This window comes from Camelus bactrianus, chromosome 16, assembly GCF_048773025.1.
Source record: "Camelus bactrianus isolate YW-2024 breed Bactrian camel chromosome 16, ASM4877302v1, whole genome shotgun sequence".
Lineage (NCBI taxonomy): Eukaryota > Metazoa > Chordata > Mammalia > Artiodactyla > Camelidae > Camelus > Camelus bactrianus.
Window position 1 is genome coordinate 29,546,323 of NC_133554.1, and position 20,458 is coordinate 29,566,780.

At 36.2% G+C, this 20,458-nt stretch overlaps 1 protein-coding gene across 13 annotated transcripts in view; it reads right to left on the reverse strand.

Moving 5' to 3' along the window:
* Positions 1-1,893: 1,893 nt before the first annotated feature.
* Positions 1,894-20,458, reverse strand: part of MBTD1 (mbt domain containing 1) — a 62,192-nt gene continuing 43,627 nt past the window's right edge. For 12 of the 13 annotated variants that reach the window (XM_045512590.2, XM_074342854.1, XM_045512589.2 and 9 more), the window contains 7 exons: positions 19,833-19,888; positions 19,390-19,494; positions 15,972-16,119; positions 14,735-14,817; positions 14,111-14,345; positions 13,540-13,617; positions 1,894-5,110 (listed from right to left, as the gene is read on the reverse strand). In XM_045512590.2, coding sequence (XP_045368546.1) covers positions 4,992-5,110; positions 13,540-13,617; positions 14,111-14,345; positions 14,735-14,817; positions 15,972-16,119; positions 19,390-19,494; positions 19,833-19,888 — 824 coding nt within the window. In that variant the 3' untranslated portion in view covers positions 1,894-4,991. Of the gene's footprint in view, positions 5,111-13,539; positions 13,618-13,988; positions 14,346-14,734; positions 14,818-15,971; positions 16,120-19,389; positions 19,495-19,832; positions 19,889-20,458 lie in introns of all 13 variants that reach the window. The other variant, XR_006722779.2, reaches the window with a different exon arrangement.

A 20,458-nucleotide genomic window follows, 5' to 3' on the forward strand; every position in this document is an offset into this window, starting at 1 on the left:
CTGGAGTCTGGCTTAAAAACTGGAGATAGTAGGAGTATGTGGGTTTGTGAATACCTGTTTCCTGTTCAGAAACTGGTGAAAGCTTTTTATGCCACTTCCATAAAAGACTCAACGTTACATTTTGGATGGGTATTGCTGTACTATAAGACAATGAAATATATCAACAGCTTGGTACCAAAAAAGGTCAGTATTCTAGTTTCATGTCAGCAATTGGCCAGACATAACATTTTCTAAATTATTTTTGTTTCAAATTAATTTCATGTTTATATATGCTATGTACTTTCATTACATTAAGTAGAAGTTTGGTTATTAAAATGAGATTCTGGGGCAGGCCTAGGGATCTGCATTTTAATGCCAGGGTGGGCATGATTGCCCTGCACACTGGCTGAGGTACCTGTGTACCTGTGACCAGCAGCAGCAGTAGTTATGTACAGGCTTACTCTGCCAGGGCAGTCTTCACAACTCTTGAAGAGGTTGGTACTAGTGTCCCATTTCACAACTGAGCAAACAGCCAAGTTACAGAGCTAACAAGATTCCAATGTAAGCAGCTGGCTTTAGACTATCTCTTGGCCACGATGCTTTACTGCCTTCATACTTTTCTGAATGATGTGATAAAGCTGTGAGTTTGGAGGGTGAATGAAGTCAAATTTGGAGTGGTGAGAGCTGAGGGGAAGGATGTGGAAGTTAGCACCTAATTTGGGAGAACTGAGAGGAAGGGTGGACCATGGTGAGAGAGTACTCTGGAGTAAGGCTGGGTTTTGGGACCTAATCTTATATGCATCAGCTGGGTGTGTGAAAGTGGACAACTCATTCAGAACCTTTTGTGCTTTCAACAGAACTGTATCTTCAACACATAGTAAGTGCATTATTTAAAATGCATTACTTTTACATAATTGGTGTCAACAGGCAAGCCCTACTTTGGCCTGCTTGTAAGGCTTGGAATTCTTAACAGGCGAAAAAGACCCAGTCTCAGTAACAGTCTAGAAAGGAAGCAGTTTAACTGTTCTCCCTGTCTCCCAAGGCTGGATAAACACAGGGCTAGGAAGTCATTTGTTTGGGGGAGACATTTCTTCCTCTTAAAACATTCTGGGCGTAAAGCAAGCTAGGAAACTAGTTTCCCAAGAGGTACATAATGGTTTAAAGAAGAATGTACATGTCAAAGCTCATGGGCTAGTAATTGAGGCCAACTTGGGAACTGCAATTTACTAGGGCAACCGTTCAAGCCATTTAGGAAGCATGGCAGAAATTAGGTTCTCTTTTTCTTGGAATGTGTTATATTTTTCTCAAGTGTAATGAAATTAACCCCTGAAGAGACCCAATCCATCTCATTACTACTTAACAGCCATAAAATTCTCTACAAAGTCCTTTTGCAGTAAAAGTTGAATCATCTTCCACAGAATCAGCTGTTGGTGAAGGAGGGTGTCTTTGCATTCCCTCTTAATGTAAACAGCAAGAGCCAGCTGGGATAATTCATTTACAACCTGTGAACTCTGCTGCTGAGGTTATGAGAGCTGAAAAAAACAAAGAGCAAGCATGCCAACCCTGAAACACCACGTTCTGACTTAAGTGATTTCATTTCCCCACAAGTGGTCCGCACTCACTTCTGCTCCTGCCGTGGTTCCTGCCTCTTCCCTCTATGTGAGATCCTGGCTCAAATGCAACAATGGCCATAGATCCCCCCCATATTCTCTTCTTCCCTTGTCCCATAGTAAATTTCTCCTCAATCGTGCTGGCTTTACCTTATGAGAGTACAAGTTTTGTGTGGAAGGAACTGGTCTGACTTTCCCAGGAAAGTCAGTTCCTTTGGTTGCTTATAGAAGGCACTCAATATTTTTAATAAAAAAGGAAACCCTTCAAATACCAAAGCATATTAAAGAACTGCTTACATACAGCTTAACTTTAACGTTTTATTTTGTGTAAAAAAGGGCAAATTTAGTGAGTTATTTTCATCTTGTACACAAAGTTATAATTTTAATGCTTTTCACATCCATGCTGAAAATTTGCAATTTGGTAAAAATGAAAGGAACATAAATTTTTCCAAAGGAATTTTTCACGCCATTATATACACTTTCATGAGAAAGTTTCAAACACTTTCTCAATGATCACAAGTTACCAAGAAAATAAAAGATTAAATTTGTACAGATATTGATCTATATATCAAATACATACAGAAATGATGTAAAAACCTTATGCAGTTTACTTTGACCTCTGTCCTCAAAAGATTTGCCCAGGGACAGATGCTTTTCTTTTGTATAAATGACTGTGGCTTCATTTAAAATATGAAAATCAAAGGAAGAAACCCAGTTTAATCACAGTATTTTTAAAATCCCTTCCCAATAGTAAAGGATCATTACCAAATATATAGCACCATAATACAAATATTGACGGGAGAGGGTATTCACATCACGCAAAATTAATAATAATAAAAACAAACAAACACTGAAAACCCGTGTTAGTATCCGTAGAATAAGAAGTTGATAACAGCTTTAGCTTTCCTCATACACAGCAAGGAAAAGGTTAAAGAGTTTAAACTACCAAAAATCCCCAAATAATCCTAATAGGAAAAAACAAACAAACCGAAGGTCAGCAGTACATGTGAACCGTAAAAGAGAATGGGGCTATTGAGTTGTACACTTGGAGTTGTGGCTAAGACATACTATGTCTCCTCTGCATCAACTCATTTTCTGTTCATCGGCAGTAGGAGTTAAGAGTCTGAAATAATGAAGAGGGCTTCAGATTGTGTTTAGACTGTAGGAAGTCCTTACCAACCTTTAACTGTTGGTCACGGGATTAAGACAGAAACACTTCATAAATAGGTGGGAAATTAAAAAACACTCAGAACCTGGTTTTGCTGTAGAACTGGAAGCTTAACAACCTGGCTCCAAATGAGCATTTCACAGAACTAATTACCAGGCTCCAAATCAAATCCCTCTTGGTTTATTCAGTTCCCCATTGAGCCCCTAAGCCAAGGCTATTGTTAGAGCACTCGATACAACCGGCTTCTCGTGCCCGTATCATGGAATCAGAGTCCTGGGTTTAATTCACTGCGCCTGAGAATAAAGACTGTTGTAACCCTTGCTTTGGAAGTCTTCCAGGCTTTAAGTTTATGGGAAGATTCTTAAAAGTTAAAGATCTGGGAAGTGTGAGGATGTCACATTTACAGTAGGTCCCTCTCAGTAATGTTAAGATAAATATCCAGTAATTTAACAGCTGAATTCACATATATTTGACACATGAGAATCAACTCAGTGTTGATATGATCTGCATTTCTGCCCCTAAAGAGTCAGTATTAAGAAACGTTGACATGCGATTCCATACATTCTTATACTATAAAGTAACAAATTTTACTTCCAGTAGCAACTACAAAACCTTATGATATTAACCCCTCTTGCATAGAATGAGGTAAACTTGTGCATATTACCAATGCTATTATTCCCAAAAGTAGAGCAATATTTTAGAAAATAAATTGCTGGTTTTTAATGTTCTATGCATTTTAAAATTCAAACAAAAATCTTACCTAAAATGGTCTCCTGGGGCTTTCCATAAACATCTTTTAAAGCATTCCATAGGCTGAAGGACTGTAGAGGTTAATCATTTTGATTAATTTCTAATTAGCCCTACCTATATTCCAGAGGAGATGGAATTACCACTCTGAAGAGGCCAGGCTAAGACCCAGAAGCATTTCTAGAACGGATGCAATTAATTCCTGAGAGTTTAGTTTATGAACCTCACTGGTAAATGCTACAGCTCTCTCATTCAGTCACAACTCAGAAAGTTAGAAAAATGCAGAGAGCAAACCTTTCACCAATTTACCCTTATATCCTTTTTTTTTTTTTTAAAGGAAGCCAGGTGAATTTTAAAATAGGGAATGTTCAAAATGGTCCAAATTGTCATTACCGTTGAAATTAATTCTGAATACAATAAGACAATTTATGCTACATGTATATGTGTAAATATATATGTGGAATTTTAAGAAAATTAGATTCTCTTTCAAATTAGTTTTCTAACAAATCCAGGATAGTTAAAAGCACAGCTGGAATGATTTTGAAATCTAAACTTATTTTGACTTTAAACAAGTGTTAATTTGATTCTCCCGGTAATACAGAACACGTGTTTTTGGGTGTGGTCATACCAAGTATTATCTCACAGATGAAGGGAAATGGCAGAGAACTGATCAGAATCCCTTTTGTGGGGCGTTTTGTAGTAAGGAAAATAAGACAAACTTAGGACAATATTGCATTTTCCCCAGCCCCTCAACATGTAGACTGAGATCCTGTATATCTTGTCAACCATTCCAGTTTAACACTTTAGTGTTAGGATAATTTGAATCATTTTTTAATTAAAAGAGAACGTATAAAAGTATCCAGAGTTCATCCAGTTTCATAAAGAACTCTAAACAAATTTTCACAGAATGAAAAACATTTCTGTACAAATATTTAAAATGGGCTGCAATAAAATGCCAACAAGCAGAATTACCCTTCCGTGATCTATGTGGTGACGAGCCCTCCACGAGGGGGTTCAGTTGCATATTCTGCAGCAGAGGAAGCTGAAGATGTGACTGGCCTAACTTCTAAAATCCCAAAATCTCCCAACAGGTACCAAAAAGGTTCATTTGTAATGACAGTTCATTTGCATTTACAACTATATCCTTCTTAAATCGTTTCCTTCAATCCTGCTACCTAAACTTTAATCTTACCAAAAAAGTTAGAATTTCAGTTCTTGTTAACAATGCACATAAATCCAAACTTGGAAAATATTACAAAATTCTTTCAAAAGCTTCAAATACAACACAAAAATTGTCCATCTTTATAAATTGAAAAATTTCCCCCCACGGCTAAAATAGTTTCCCCACCCACTTGAAAAATCTGGAACTGAAATTTTCTATGTTTAGCAAAATGTCCCAGTAGAATAGCCCCGCTGTACAGCTTGATTGATTATAAATCAGTCCTGTGTAAAATTCTTTCCCTCCCACCCTCAGTTTCTGAGCCACCTCAGGGCTCTTGTTTGATGTAGAAGTTGGCAGAGCCATTGCTTTCCTGATCAGATGCTCCTTGGAGGAAATTATAATCCTCTCCATCTATCAACTCCTCCTTTAGCTGCAATGTAGTCACTGCAAGAAAGAGATAAATGTACAAGATGCTATTAAGCCTTTCCGGAATGAATATTGATTGCTTTTAATCTTCACGTTCCATCAGCTTTACAGTTAATAAGGTTTCTTCATGTCTTCAATAACTCTTTAAAATTACCCCCTCCCCAAAGTATGAGCATTTAATTAACTTTAATTTTCAAAGTACATTAGCAGTTAAGCAAAATTCTGAAAAGGAACAATACTGCATATTGAACACTGCACAATGGGCCTTGTCAATGAAGGTCCTCGTCAATGAAATGTTTGAGGTAATAGTGATCACTAATTTTACTAGAATAATTAGAATTTTTCTTCTGATTACATATTCACTTTTATGTCAAGGTCTACAATGACATTATTTCTTAGATGGCTCTGAACTAGAATAAGTAACATAATAAATATGTGTTAAATGTATTATCTCCAAGGAGTACCTTTGTTAAAACTCTTCAGAAAAAAAAGATATAAATCTGATAATATTAAAATAGTATTATAAATAACATAAATATATTATTTATAATATAAATATAATGCAAATATATAAACAATTTATATATTCATAAAAATAATAAATCTGATATTAGATAAGCACCTATATTAAAATTAAAATCAAGAAAAACTTAAGTAATCATTTGGGGTAAAATAAAAATTGACTGACATCATCAATGTGAAAATCATTGGTATAAAACGGCTAACTTTACCAATAAGATCACATAACAGTAGTACTGCCTGTCTGAGTTCTTATCTGATGACTTCTTTTTAAATGAAAACAAATGACAATATAGGCAGTCCTCAATTTATTCAGGGCACATTCCAGTAAGTCTTCATTTTTACAGACAACTGTTTTTCAGTTTCTAGTATTTTCAGCGGGGTTTAGGTTTCTTGGTATCCACTGAAGTCATGCTAGTTGGAATTTGTAGTGACAGGAGGGCTTTTTTCTAATGCATGGGCAAGCAAGAAAAGAAAGGAATTCTTTCTTTGCTAGTTCCAGCCCTGGTCTTAACAAAAAATTAGGCTGTTTAATTCTGAGATTTTCCTCTCTCTTTTTATAAATCTCAGTTACTGTCCCTTAACACAATTAGCCAGTAACTTCAGATTGCCTGTAAGTTCTTTCCCTGAAGCCCACTCCCTACTTCCTATAAAACTCCTCCCTTCAAAAGAACTACTTCCCTACTTTCTAAATGAAAATGATCTCAGCTAGGTATGAAACATTAGTCTTAGTAACTGCCAACTCTCAGAGAATGTGTTTAGGTTTCTTAAGAAATTATTGTTTAACCACAATCGAGTTGGTAAAGTTTCAAATAATTTAAAGATCAAGTGATCTCTTTTGTATTGTTTGATGAGGGGGAGGTAATTAGGTTTATTCACTAATTTCTGCTTGGAGGACACTGGGGATTGAACACTGCTTGGAGGACCTCTTGCGTGCTAAGTACGTGCTCTACCACTTGAGCTATACCCCTCCCCTCAAGAGCAAGTGGTCTTTTATGCTCGTGTACTCACTGGGATCCTGTGGTGAGTAATGCTAACTTTCTTCTTCAATTTCTTAAGCACACAGATCTACTATATCAGAGGTCACAGACTCTGCGTTTCCCTCCCACACCTCAGCCCTGTGGTTCTTTTAAATTTGACTGAGTATTTTGCAACAAGAGATTTCATAAAAAGCCCTGAAAAGTAGGGAGACTTGTTAACAAGAGACTAGCATTCTTGAAGGACTATTATAGTGGGAACCAACTGGCTGCCACACCCTGGCTGGGTAGCTAAGACCTCCCTCTGCACAATGTGTGACTCTCACTAACACTGGTTGTGTTACTCATTGAGCAACCAACTTGTCTGCTTCCTGCAGGCACTGATTCCAAAGGAAAGGTGAAAACAATTATTTTTCTTTACTATGGATCTTTTCATTACAATTGGACCAAGAGGAAGAAGATATATATGGAATGTAAATTGGGAACTGCTCATATGAGAAAAAATGTCAGTTTATGAGAAGAATTAAGACTCAAAAGAGTATTTAGATGAGCAGTAAGCCAATTAAGTTTTCATGATCAATAACTCGACAGTGTCACCATGTGGAACAGTATTAAAATGGCTACACTTTAACAGTCAAATAGTGATAGAAAAATACTTCATCTCGATTTTAGTTACAAAAGATTAGTTTCAAAAATAGTGGTCTTGGGAGTGGGTATAGCTCAGTGGTAGAGCTCATGCTTAGCATGCACAAGGTCGTGGGCTCAATCTCCAGTATCTCAATTAAAAATTTCTTTTAAAAAAAGGCCTTTGACATCTTATTTAATAATTTAAAGAATAAGCTTTTGAGATATGCTAATTCATTTTATTTTGGTACTTGTTTTGGTAATGGTGTTAAAAAAATTAATAGCCCAAAGACAGAAAAGTGAATACATTAAGCCTATAATAATAGCAAAACAAACACCAAACTGTTGAAAGATAAAGCAAACATAACTGTGCTTGCTTTCTTTAAAAAATTACTTAATAAAAAAGCTTTTATGGAGGATATCAAGCATATAATGGTTATCCTTCAAATCAAACCAACATGCATTAATTGTTAAAGACATTTGAATAATACCGTGAAAATAAACACATGGAAACAGAAAAAACTCCAAGTTTCATTAAAGGTGCAGTACCCACAATAAAAGGTTGATTAAAACAGTATCTGTTGTATGATGATCAGATGGCCAAATGAATGAGGAAAGAATTACTGTGCTTCCAGACCAAACATGTTCCACTCAAACAGATGTTTGTTTTTAAATGTAAGAAAAGTAAGTTGAGATTCTAAATTAGCACAGCCTGAAACTATTTGTATTTATTATGAACAACAAATTTCTGACTTATGCTTCTACTCATGTTGAAATATGGAAACAATGTGCTTAAAAAAAAGTAACTCAAGAGAAAGGTGAAACACTCACTCAGATGTGGAATGTTTTAATGCAAAGTTTCATTGTTTTCATGGAACCTAAGATAAAGCCTGTCTGGTATCTTGACATTAATCATTTCTCCTTTACAGGCCTTATTCTCAATGAAGGATGGATAAAATTAAATAGGTCCTGTGGCTGCATGTTACTTTCTATATAAATGCATTTTCTTGGCTCTGTTTTTAAAAGGAAGTCACTTTGCTGATTCTAATCACTAACATTTCAGGAGATAAGTTGACAGAAATCACATTTTCCTAGTTAGAAGTCCATAAATAGTAAACTCTCTCAAAAGCTAATCAAACTGTAGCTTTTACATAGTTAAGACAGCAACGCAGTCCCTGCATAGATTTGCCAGAGTAAAATCACACCGAATCCCACAAGTTGTGCCCCCTGCTCAGAAGACACACACAACAGACACGAGTGGAAAAGGAAGTCACTTAGAAGGCCTTGTAGTTTCCACCCTGTTCGTCTACTCTTAAGTTCCTGGGTTTTGCCAATCCTAAAAGTCAAATTCTCTCTCAAAACATGACACACGCCTTCAAAATCAGTCTAATGCTTAAAGAAAATACAACTACAATTAAAAAAAATTCAAGTATATTCAGAGCTCACAATATTTATACTTACTTACTTAGGTTACAGAGAACTTTCATAATATCAACTACAAAAAGAAAAAAGTTAAAAAGGCAAACAAGAGAAGAAGCTGAAATGCTATTTAGATACACTTTGAAGGTATCTCCATCACAGGGCAGATAAACTTGGATTTGCAGTCCTAATCTATTTCTTATACAAAAGAGGTAGTTATTTTCTTTAGATATAAAGATACGAGAGTGATCTTCAGAGAAATAGACTGGGAAGGATCAAGATCACTTAATACACTGTTAAGAAGGCAAAAGCTAAAGGACACATCTTAAAATGGGGGAAAAAAGGTTGATGACAACTTCAGGTGCAAAAATATTAGCAAATAGAGGAATGAGAGGAAAACAGCTAGGAACTAAGTTCCATTGGGATTTTCAACATACAAAAGAAATTCAAAAGAATGCTAATTAGATTTTTTAAATCTTAGTTTAAAAGCAATAGTTAGAATATGGCAGAATATATATGGCTTTGAAGCTGTTTGATCTGTACTTACACTTAAAATTCATCATACGCAAGGAAATCTTTTCTGATATTCAATGACAACATGTTTGTTCTTAGCAATTACAAAGGGCAATCTTCCTTTCCCTCTATCAGCTTGGCCTAACCAATTCAAATTAAATATAATTTATTTACTTAATAACTGAACATACGTAAACATGAAATTATAGAAACAAATTTCACTCAAATTCAACACCAAAATTATACAGATACTTGTATTTCCAAGTCCATGTTATTCAACTAAGACTATGGTAAATGCTACTACCAGAACCAAAATTACACAGGAACACAAAACATATCCTTTCTAATGAATGAGACACTATGGAATGCTACGAACAAAGCCTCATTTTTGGATCTGATTAATCAGATTGATCACTCCTGGCCTGTTTCTCCCCCAGCTCAAGTCACAAAGAATTCTGCAATGCAGAATGTTCAACCATTTTAATGAAACCACGAAATAGTACAAATTATCTCATAATTCCATAAACCGAAATTATAGCTTTACTCGAATTTGAAGCTCAGAAGCGGTTTATAACAAAATAAAAACCCACCCCTGATGATTCATCTTAGTGAAGCGACTACCACCAAGGACTAGTGAAAATGGATTTTTTAGTTGAAAGAAAAAGAAAACTTGAATGAGTCAGCATCTGTCATGCCAGACCATGCTTTGTCTCCCACCACCCTAACCCAGACTTTGAGCCCCTGCAGTACCTGAGGTGCTGACGTGACTGATTACCTGTTTTGAGGCTGGGACTGAACTCTTGGCTAGTGCGGGGAGGTGGGAAGGCCTCCGGGGCTGTCTGTGCTGGAAGGGTTCGATATGGAGGAGGAGTCAACTCTTCGTCACCAGAGAAGCTCCTCCGCACCTCACCTGTCATGGGCAGGCTCGACAAACTGACAGGCTTCTTCTCAACTGGCATCTTCCTCTCTAAACATCAAGTCAAACTAAAGTAAGCTTTCACTGACATGCGTGGTAAGAAAAGTGCATCATAACTAGGAAATGTGTTGCACAGGATACTCTGAAAAGAGAACCCAGTATGCAAGGTTCGTATTTCTGAAAACAAGGGGTGTGTGTGTCTGTGTGTGTGTTGGGGAGTGGATGATGGGGGAGGTTATTTCTAGCCTCTGAGAGTCTGGTAATCCTGGTTCCTGACTCTCAAGTCAATTTAAAATAAAACAAAGCAAAATGAACAACAGAAAGCATTGAGTGTGGAGAAGAGCTGGCTAATTACCTTTGAGAAAAATTTTCAGGGGGATTGAAAATCCAATGGAAGAGAGAGGTTTCAAAACCCTACTTATAGGATAGCATTTCACTGCCCACATAAGCCCAAACACTGTCCAGGGAGAAATCAAACCGTTTAATAAATGTATTATACGAGTGGCAGGATTTTACTGATATGAAATGTGCTCCCCTAACTTTTGGTTTACAATCCACTCTTTTAGAAAACATTTATAATTCTTATACTGAAAAGCTCTTCTAAAATTTAAAGGTTTGTTGCCTACAAGTTCTTAAGCAGTCTACTTTCTTTTGAAATACCTTTCGGTTATAGTTTCATAAGCAAATATAAGCCCCCAAAGACTTATACAATGCTTTCACCACCAACAAAAAAAATACTCTAAACTTTACAGATATTGAACAACCAATCATACCACCTTAATCAGGTTGAAAGCTGAAGGATACTTACATATCTTTGTGACTATAAATTATATCTGTTTTCTTCCAGAGTTTACAAATGACACAGGCAAGAGCAATCAGAAATTACGCTTTGCAAAATCAGGACTAAAAGACAAATTGAAGTCAGTATTCCTATGTAAAATCATCTGGAAACTAAGCTCCTATGTGTACACATTCAACTCTAAATGCCAAACCAAAATCATCAGCAGCAATCCTTTAGATGAAACAGTCTAATGTACTACACACTTGGAGCTAAAAATGCAAGGAGAATCTCCAACTCTCTATTGCTTACAATAGACGGTACAGAAATCAGTGCAGGTTTTCCTGCTCTAGAATTACTAAACCTTGAGAAAAAAAGGCTTTTCAGATTGATAGATTACATACACACAACAGTCTACGTGATCCTCTTGACAGAACATTACTCTTATTTTTCACAAGCACTAGTTATCCCGTTATAGCGTGAACACAGCTCATTACAAACCGAGCTAGAACAATGAAGTCAAACAACTACTTCTGTAAAAAATAAGCACTACAAAGAACACACTGATGGACGATTTCAAGTACAAAAAGACGAAAGAGCCATTAGATGAAACAACAGAGTCAAAATATAATAATCTGAAGACAAACTTAAAAACAAGTAAAAGGTTTTGTGGCCTAAATGATTGATATAAATCTGCATGCAATAGGTTCCCGGACCCCAAATTCCTTCTTATTTTGGTAAGTAAAGTGTTGTGGGAAAATTTTCTAATAAACTATTTTCTGAGTAATCCGAAAAAATAAAAGGAACAGATAGTACCCTTACAATGAAGACTGCTTCTTCATTCATACAGCACAATTCCTTATCCTCACTCCAAAATTCAAAGTTTTTTGGGCAAAATTTTGGCAACAGAAACTAGACCTCACTTGATGGTACTATTTATAATCTTTACTTGGTCCATTTATTACTACTTATATGTATTTTATTTCAGAAAATGCTCCGGAGTCTGCAAGAGGCGTTACATAATGTATGCTACAAACACTACTTCTTTTCTAAAATTTGAAAAATTCTGAATTCCAAGATACATTTGGCCTCAAAGATTTCTGACAAAGGACTGTGTGTCCACAGTTCTTTTTTTCCCTATGCCCAGAGGACAACTGAAAGGCCTTAAAGATGATGTTATAATATTAAGAGCTATTAAAATGTTAAAGAAAATGTTATATTTATAGCTAAATTCATTTTTCAGTGAATCCAGAAATCTGTGTAATGTTAAATGTCACTAAAAACTGGGATAGATATTAACTTCATCAATTTCATATTTCTTCCCACATCCCTAGCCTATTAATTTAAGATCATTAAACCCTGTCAAGTCACACTGAGGGAGGTATGTGAACTGTATACAATGCTCAGAAATTATTTCTTCAAAATATATGTAATACAGTCCCTGAGTAATAAAAAGCATTCTAAAATTCAACACATTGGAAAGAAAATTCTGAAATCATTGACTTGTCCAATAGAAAGTGAAAAGACAGTCCGAAGCAGCCTATGTTAGTCAGCCTCACAGAAAGCTCAGTGATCACGTCTGCTATGATTAGTCCGCTGACTTGAAGTTACCACGTGAACTCTTGCTAATCATTTCCGGGTAAGCTGGAAATCACTTTGGTCTGCCTGGTCTGAAAATGTTCTCTGAAGTTCTTTTAGGTGAATATCAAATATGGCAAGCAGCTAGGCAGCAAAATAATTCTGTCTATGGGAGGTTCATGTCTATGACATCAAAGAGAGGGTAAGAGCCAGGCTGGACGGTTATCACTGCTGTGAGGCTGACGTGGGTTTCCTGTGGGGAGGAGACTAGAGCACCATAGCAGTGGCTGCTGGAAGTGAAGTTCCCCACTTAAAAAAGTATAAACAAACAGCTGTGCTCAAAAAGGGAAGAGAGTATTTGATTCTTCATGCTGTTTCAGTCTCTTGGCTGTTAATGAGACAGTTCAGCACTTATTTGAACATACGGCAAGTCAGCTGGAAAAATGTGTTTTAGTTTTAACCCTTCAATGTACTTTTTACTTTTAAAAATATCTTTAAGTAAAAATAAACCTATTTCAGAATGAAATATTCCACAAGTTTCATGAAGAGAAAAATCTGGCTTTCTATGGTGGGGGAAAAAAGATTTCAAAAGAACCAAACGGAGCTAGCAACATATTTTACATGATTTTTGGCTATTACTGCCCATTATTTTTCATTGTAAGGTAAAGTATAATATAGAAAACATACTAAGAAAAATTTTCTTAAGCCTGATTTTGTTAGCCATCAACTTGAACTTAAGTATCATTCTAGAAAGAGTTTTGGTTTATATAAGAATAATGGGTTTACTAGGCTCCAAGTCAAGCATCTGCTTTTAAAATTTTTTAATAAAGGTATTTTAAGAAAAGGACTAATTTTCAGTAGATTTACGTATTACTTTAAGAATCATTCACACACTCTATTCTTTACCATATATTAAATATTATGGTAATTTGTCCTGTCAATCAAAATTTAAGTGTTTCTCATTATTGAAGAGGCTTGCCTTTTATGGCATACTGCACCTTTAAGCGTAACAGAATGCAAAGTTATCAGCTCTCACAAGGGATGTCATTTCTGTGCAAGAATCCCCAGACCCCAGCTGGTTAACAAGTTAGGAAACAGATATAAACACCATGTGGTGACCCACTTTTCTTATGTCCTTTGTATTGCTGGGACTTAGCCTTTTTCTTCTGTTTTGATGAACCTGATTGGCTTTCTCTTGATGCTGAAAAATAAAAGGGAAAATTGGTACTAGGATAATTGCTTACAACTCTAGATACAACTTAGATGAACTATCTTTACCAAGACCATTATGCTTGTAAAAGTACATGATGCTTTGAAAATAGGAGTATTTGTTTCTGCAAAACCATGAACCTTAATACCAGACAGATTCCACTATTTATTCAAAAAGTACTTATTACACACCAGTAAATTTTAGCCTATAATTTTAAACTCATTAAAGTAAGTCTAGTTTAATTTGGTGAGTGTCTTAATGTTGTGTTTCCACAGTCACTATGTAATTGACTATTGAGTTCACACTGCCATGGTACACATGGTCTCATTCTGCGATATTGTTGTTGAGTCTTAAGATCTTACCTGGCAACCAATCAGACATAGGTATATTCTTGTCCTGTGAGCTCACAAGATGATTATGTGAGATAGTCCTCGGAGAACTGCTGATTTTTACAAAAGGACACCTTTTCTGTATACCAACTTACACTGTGATGCTGGAGGCTGTAGCTGATATCCAGTTAACTGACACCACCCTACAGGATAGAGGTCAGGGGACTCACAGTCTACCCACTGATCATACTCTTCTTCCCATCCATCAAAATGTATCCTCAAGAGACGATGAATAATTCGAGTTACTGTGGCTACACATATTAATCGTGGCTCCATGAGATCTACTGCTTCTAACTTCATTCCTACACGAAATCCGTGATTTGGAACATCCTAACATGGAGAAGCAAAACATTAACACTAGTGAAAAAAACGTATAACTCCACTATCACTAAGAAAGAAAAGAAAAGAAGCAACATAAGCAATTAACAGTTTAGACCAAAAAAATCCCAAATAATTCTTTAATTATTGAAACATATGAAGGTAAAGCAAGTAAGTACTAGTTAGGAACTGTATTCATTCCTATTTTACTCAGATTAAAAATGAAACAAAGTTTGGAAAAAAGCTTCAATTTCTAGGTAAAGATAATACATTGTTTTACTAATATATATTTATTTCTATTAATTTCTACCAAGAAATTCTAACATAAGGCAAAGATCTGCTCAATGATGATTTGCATTTGTGAGGCATCAAAAAAATTCCATGTAATCGTTTAAATTTACCTTATTAAATAGTTTTACTGGTGCTGCAATGGAGCCAGTTTCCCTGAGGTAGTCAAACCATTTAAAAGGAAGTTTTGTGTAACCTGAAAAACACAACTGGTTTAACTAGCAGTTCATTTAAAATTAGCATAATATTAAAATGTAGATATAAAGTAATTCAGTACTCACTACAATCTCAGATTTCATGTTATATGATAAACTTTTAACTCAAGCTCTAATATTGTTGCCTACAATAGTTCCTCCGTTTTATAGATTTTCCTCCTTTTCTAGACAGACACCGGTGTGCCCACTTACTCTAATGCCAAAGTGACTCTTCTGTCTACAACAACTACAGACTTCTGCTTTTCACAAAATTTTTACTTTATTATTATTTTTAATTGAAGTAGAGTTGATTTACAATGTTGTGTTAGTTTCTAGTGTACAGCACAGTGATTCAGTCATACATATTCTTTTTCATTATAGGTTATTATAAGATATTCAATATAGTTCCCTGTGCTATACAACAGGACCTATATCTTGTATGTAGTAGTTCGTATCTGCTAATCCCAAACTCCTGATTTATCCCTCCCCACCCCTTTCCCCTTTGGTAACCATAAATTTGTTTTCTACATCTGCTCAGGCTTTTGCTTTTTCAATCCTAGGTTTAGAACAGTCTAACATTTAATATTTCTCAGTAACATTTTTCTTTCTTTGTAAGAAAGAAAACTGGCTGGGCAAACACTATTTTTATAGTTCTCTGTTCTGATTTTTCTTCTTCTCCAGAGAAAAACTCAAGGCTTAGATACTGAAATTAGAAAAGTTACTGATTAGGCCATAAAAGCTATTTAAGGGTATACATTCTTTTTTTAAAAAGTCACATGGTAATCTAAAGATGGAAACTTGCTTTCCTTCAAAGGCTAAAGTATTTATTTTTAAAAAAGTCTATGTATGCAATAGCCTTTTGAAATTACATCACCATCTCAACAGAGCTTGAGAATACCAATTCAAATGGTAAAGGCACAGATGCTTAGGAAAAATTTTATACCAATGTAATTTATTAACACTAGCTAGGATACAGTGCTTTATGTTTTTAAAGTACCCCGCAGCTCTTGTGTGTATGTTTGTATGTGTACACACCACATATTAGATATTCATACAAGAAATTTTGGGCTGTGGTAAATGTTGTAAACATGTACTGGGTAAAAAGAAAGCAAGGGTGAAAACCCAGTGTGTGTATATACACATAAGGAAGAAGTACCTCTGGGTGGAGTAAGTTCAATCATGTTAATTTCACAGAAACCAACAGGGAAAATAGAAGGGGAGGTTGCGTGATAACAGAACCAGTCAGATCCATCTGCTGCTTCTGAGCCATCGATCCCAATCATCAGGAATCCATCAGCCAGCACCTTTTAAATTAAGTATTTAAAATTAGGTACCACTATTATACAAACAATCCTTTAAATTAAGTGACAGTCTAAAAGCAAGGGAAATCGTTATCATATAAAGTGAAAAATGCTTCTTTATTGAATTATGTTAAATAACCAAAATTATAATAATTAAAAAAAAACTATGTAACTCCTAGTGTGTACTAGAAACAAAAGCATGGTTACACACAAGTGATTTCAGAGGTCCAGGGAAAAGAGCTCCTCTGCCAGTGGCTATGGCTGTCTGCTGTGGTGGCGCCATGAAAACGGGCTGAGTGCTCCTTTACTATTCAACTCCCTAGTCATGGCTAATACCTCTACCTATTTCCTTCTGATTTATCACAGAGAGTTCTCCTTCCTCAGGCTCCAGCTGTACCTCTCTTACACTATGGACACCCGTGCTCCTCTAGGACAGAAGCTACATGAGGGGCCTCACAGTCCGTCCTTCACACCTCAGACTGTCATCATCCTTTCCTCCCCCTTCAAGACACACTTCTCCATCTTGTCCTACTGTCACTGGCACCTTGCTCCTAAAACACCATCTCTTATACTCTAATGTCTCCCAATTTCCATTACATTAAAAATGTTTTATTTTGAAACAGTTTACAATTACAGAAAAGGTACAAAGAACAGTATAATGAACTCATACTTTTCACCCAGAGTCCCAATTTAAGGTATGTACCATGTAACTCCTCGCAGTCTGACTGTCCTTCCCCTACTAAACTGCGAAATTCACCAACCACCTCCTAGTTTCTCAAGCCCAGTGTTTCTTCCCCAACAAACTCTCCTCAAACTTCAGCCTCCCTACAGTATCTGATATCTGTTGAGTACTCTTAATTTTCTGAAACATTTTCTCCCAGACTCTCATTACATTACAGCCTACTGATTCACCTTCTCAAATTCCTTCCACATTTTTTTTGGTGGCTACCCTTTCCCCTCCAACCCTTGTTTCTGATTTTAGCCCTTTTCTTTTGTTTGGGTGATGTCATCCAAACCCAATGCTTCAATGACTGACTTTTATGCCAACAACTTAAGTTTCATCATGGGTTTGTCTCCCCTCCAGAGTCTCAGGCCTGCATTTTACCTGCATGCTGAACACATCCTCTAGGAGTTAGTATTGGGCATCAAACCAACAACTGCTTCTCCCACTCCTTACAAAAAGCAATCAATCACCAGGTCCTCTCATAACTCCCTTCTAACATTCAGCCTCTCTATCCTTGCCATTCACTCTCTCCACTATGTTGTTTGATTTCACTGCTTTTGGCTTTCCTCCATGGACACTCCCCTCTTACACAGTTAAACTTTCCGACTGTATGACCTCTGCTCATGCCAGAAACCTGTACCAACCTATCCTGTTCATGAAAGAAAGCTCAGACAGCCTGACCAAGCATTCAAGACTGAACAACCTGGTTCCACATCATCTTTCTGTCTCTGCCCCCAAGTTCCTCTCTCCTAGTGATTTCAACTTAATTGGAAACCTACACTAACTTTCTTTTTAATCTTAATAGCTCTAAGACCTCTGGAAAGGACTACCCCAACTCACACAGGATTCTTTTCTCCCTTTCTAAATACAACTGACTGGACCAGGGGCTAGTATCTAGACTTCAGGCACGGAGCTAAAGGCTGGACTCTGTTGTTTGGATTCTGTCTCAGTAATTACAATTAACAGAGACTGTGGTCAAGCCATGGGTTGGAGCTGGCAATGAAAGGCTGTGATACAGAATAGGGCTAGGAGCTAGATACTATGTACAGACTGAGTGAGGAGGACACCAGTCAAGAGAGAGTGAAAGGGAAGTGGCACAGACGCAGAGCAGAGATGGAACAAAGAGGTCCCTGAGAGGTGGAGAATAACACTAAGTTGAAGCCTTTCCAATGCTCATCCCTGTGTCCTTGCATGTCTGTGAGAGTACCCACTGTGTCCTTAGTGCAACTTTCCTAGAGTTCACTTGAATGGCTTTCTGTTCCTTATAAACGAACCACCTGGCCCAGAATATTCAAAGCAGCCTGTCTGATGTGTACTGTGTGTGAACCACTCGCCACTTCCTCACTGTGGCCCATACTTTTCCCACCTTGATGCTTTTGTACATGTTCTCTTTCCTCCTGTATCTCTGCTTGGTCCTGTTTTTACCATACTTTAAGATGAAGTTTTTGAATGTGCTCTCTTCCAGAGCTTTCCCTGATTCCTTCGGGAAGATGTGATCTCTTCTTATTTGAACTGCCAACAGTACTTTCCACTTTTCTTAAATCATAGTTGATTTTGTATTAAAGTTATTTTTACTCATGTTACCTTGTCCTACAAGACTAAACTTTTTAGAGTCCAAACCGAACCCATAACGGCAAGAGTTCATTAAGTATTTTTTCAATGAAGGTTCATTTTCATTTCACATAGGGCATGGCACAATGGCACTGATTTCCAAGCCTGGTTAACTGTCAGAATTACCTAGAGAACTTTTTCTTTTCTTCTTTTTTAAACAAATACAAATGTTTGGGCAACATTTCTTGTGATTCTGATTGACTAGGTCTGGAGTAGATTATGGAAATCTATGCTTTAAATAGTACTAGGTGGTTCTGACCACTAATCAGGTGAAGAGCAAGAACAAGGAGGTAGTCTTGTCTAGCTGTGTGGCCTTGAACACAAGGGGTTGCTTGGGACATGGCAGCCATCCCATTTTTTAAAAATGTTTTTGGCTTAAGGTTTTAAACTGCACTGAAATGCAAATCACAATTTAGGTACACCTTTATGTAAGTAGATTCTGGATCTATGGTTCTTAACCCTGGTTGTACTTAAGAATCACCTGGGGACTTTAAAATGAGAACCATTCTTCTATATCTTTTCATAAAAGCAGTTTCAGAAGAGAGAAAAGAAGAAATAAAGTACAACCAAAAGGGGGAAAAAAAGGCACAAAACGCAAACAGAAAACTGAAGATACACTCAGCCTTATTACCATTCTGTGTTGGACAAGCTTCGAACAGGAAGTAACTTAAATATTCTTTCTCTAATTTAAGGATATGCTTCCATGAAATAAAGGTAGCAGACTCAAGATGACAATCTTGACAACAAGATATATAAAAAGAGAACTTCTGATAAGAGAATTCAAATTTATTTTGAAATGACTAGTAACATTCTCCCCAGTGAAGACCCAAATGCACATATTTGATGCCAAAATGAGTATGTTAGGGGCTTCCTTCTTCTATTACCTTAAACTCAGTTCCTAAAACTGCATTTTTATATTTTAAAACCTATTCTCTTACCTTTCTAATGGTTGCAACACATATTGTGGAAAGATTTAATGGGTCTATAGCTTCCAGTTTCATTCCTTCTTTGAACCATTCCCCACTCTGGTCTACTTCTTTCACCTAAAGAATCACATGAAAGCACATCTACTGTTACAAGTGTTATCATCTTAATAATGAAAATAATACCAATTTGTAAAGGGTTACCGGATGAAAATACCAAATGCCTTCTCCTATCTACCTAATATTATAACTCAAACTTCCATTAGGAAATAGAGAGAATTCAGGCAAACAGACAGAATTTAAGAACAATAATCAATAGTTGTGACACATATGAATTACAAGGTCTTAATCCTTTTAGGTGAACATATGTAATTGTGATTTCTAAAATTTTAGGAAAAAACCCACAACCCTCTTTCAAACCTAATTTACAAATGAGGGTTCTTATAAAAACTTCTTACCTTAGCAAATAAATGTGGTGGTGTATCAAAATGTCCATCCTGTTTCTTTGTAATATCTACAAGGAAAAGTTACATACTAATCTGTCAGCATTTGTGAGAAGACCAAAAACCACGTTTCTTTGAAGGTTTCAAACTCACAAAGTATGTATATTCTTAAACATGGCAAAATACATGCCTTCTACATTTATGGTGAATAATATTCTTTAGAAGTCTTTCTCTCTTCGGAGTACATGTGCTATTAAATACATTCAGCCAATTAGAATGCTGGGAATTCCCTAGTTAGGGAATTACAACTTTCGTAGTATGTTTTAATGTGTTTAGTACTATGTCTAACCACATTTAATCCTGTTATTAAATTAATTGACTAAATGAATGCAAATGGAAACGTTATCTTTCAATCTTTCAAATGGGCTGTATAAAAATGTGTAAGAAAACAAATGTAGTTGTGACCAAAAGTGCATTATTTTTTAATTGAGCACAATTGGAAGGGATATAAAGGAATTAGTTAGGACATTAATATTCTGGTGTGAAGCTTCCTTAATTAAGGCAGAATAAGCAACCCAGGCAACTAGAATGCTATTTTTGATCTACGTTGTTCTGTAGAGAATAACCAAGTCGTACAATTT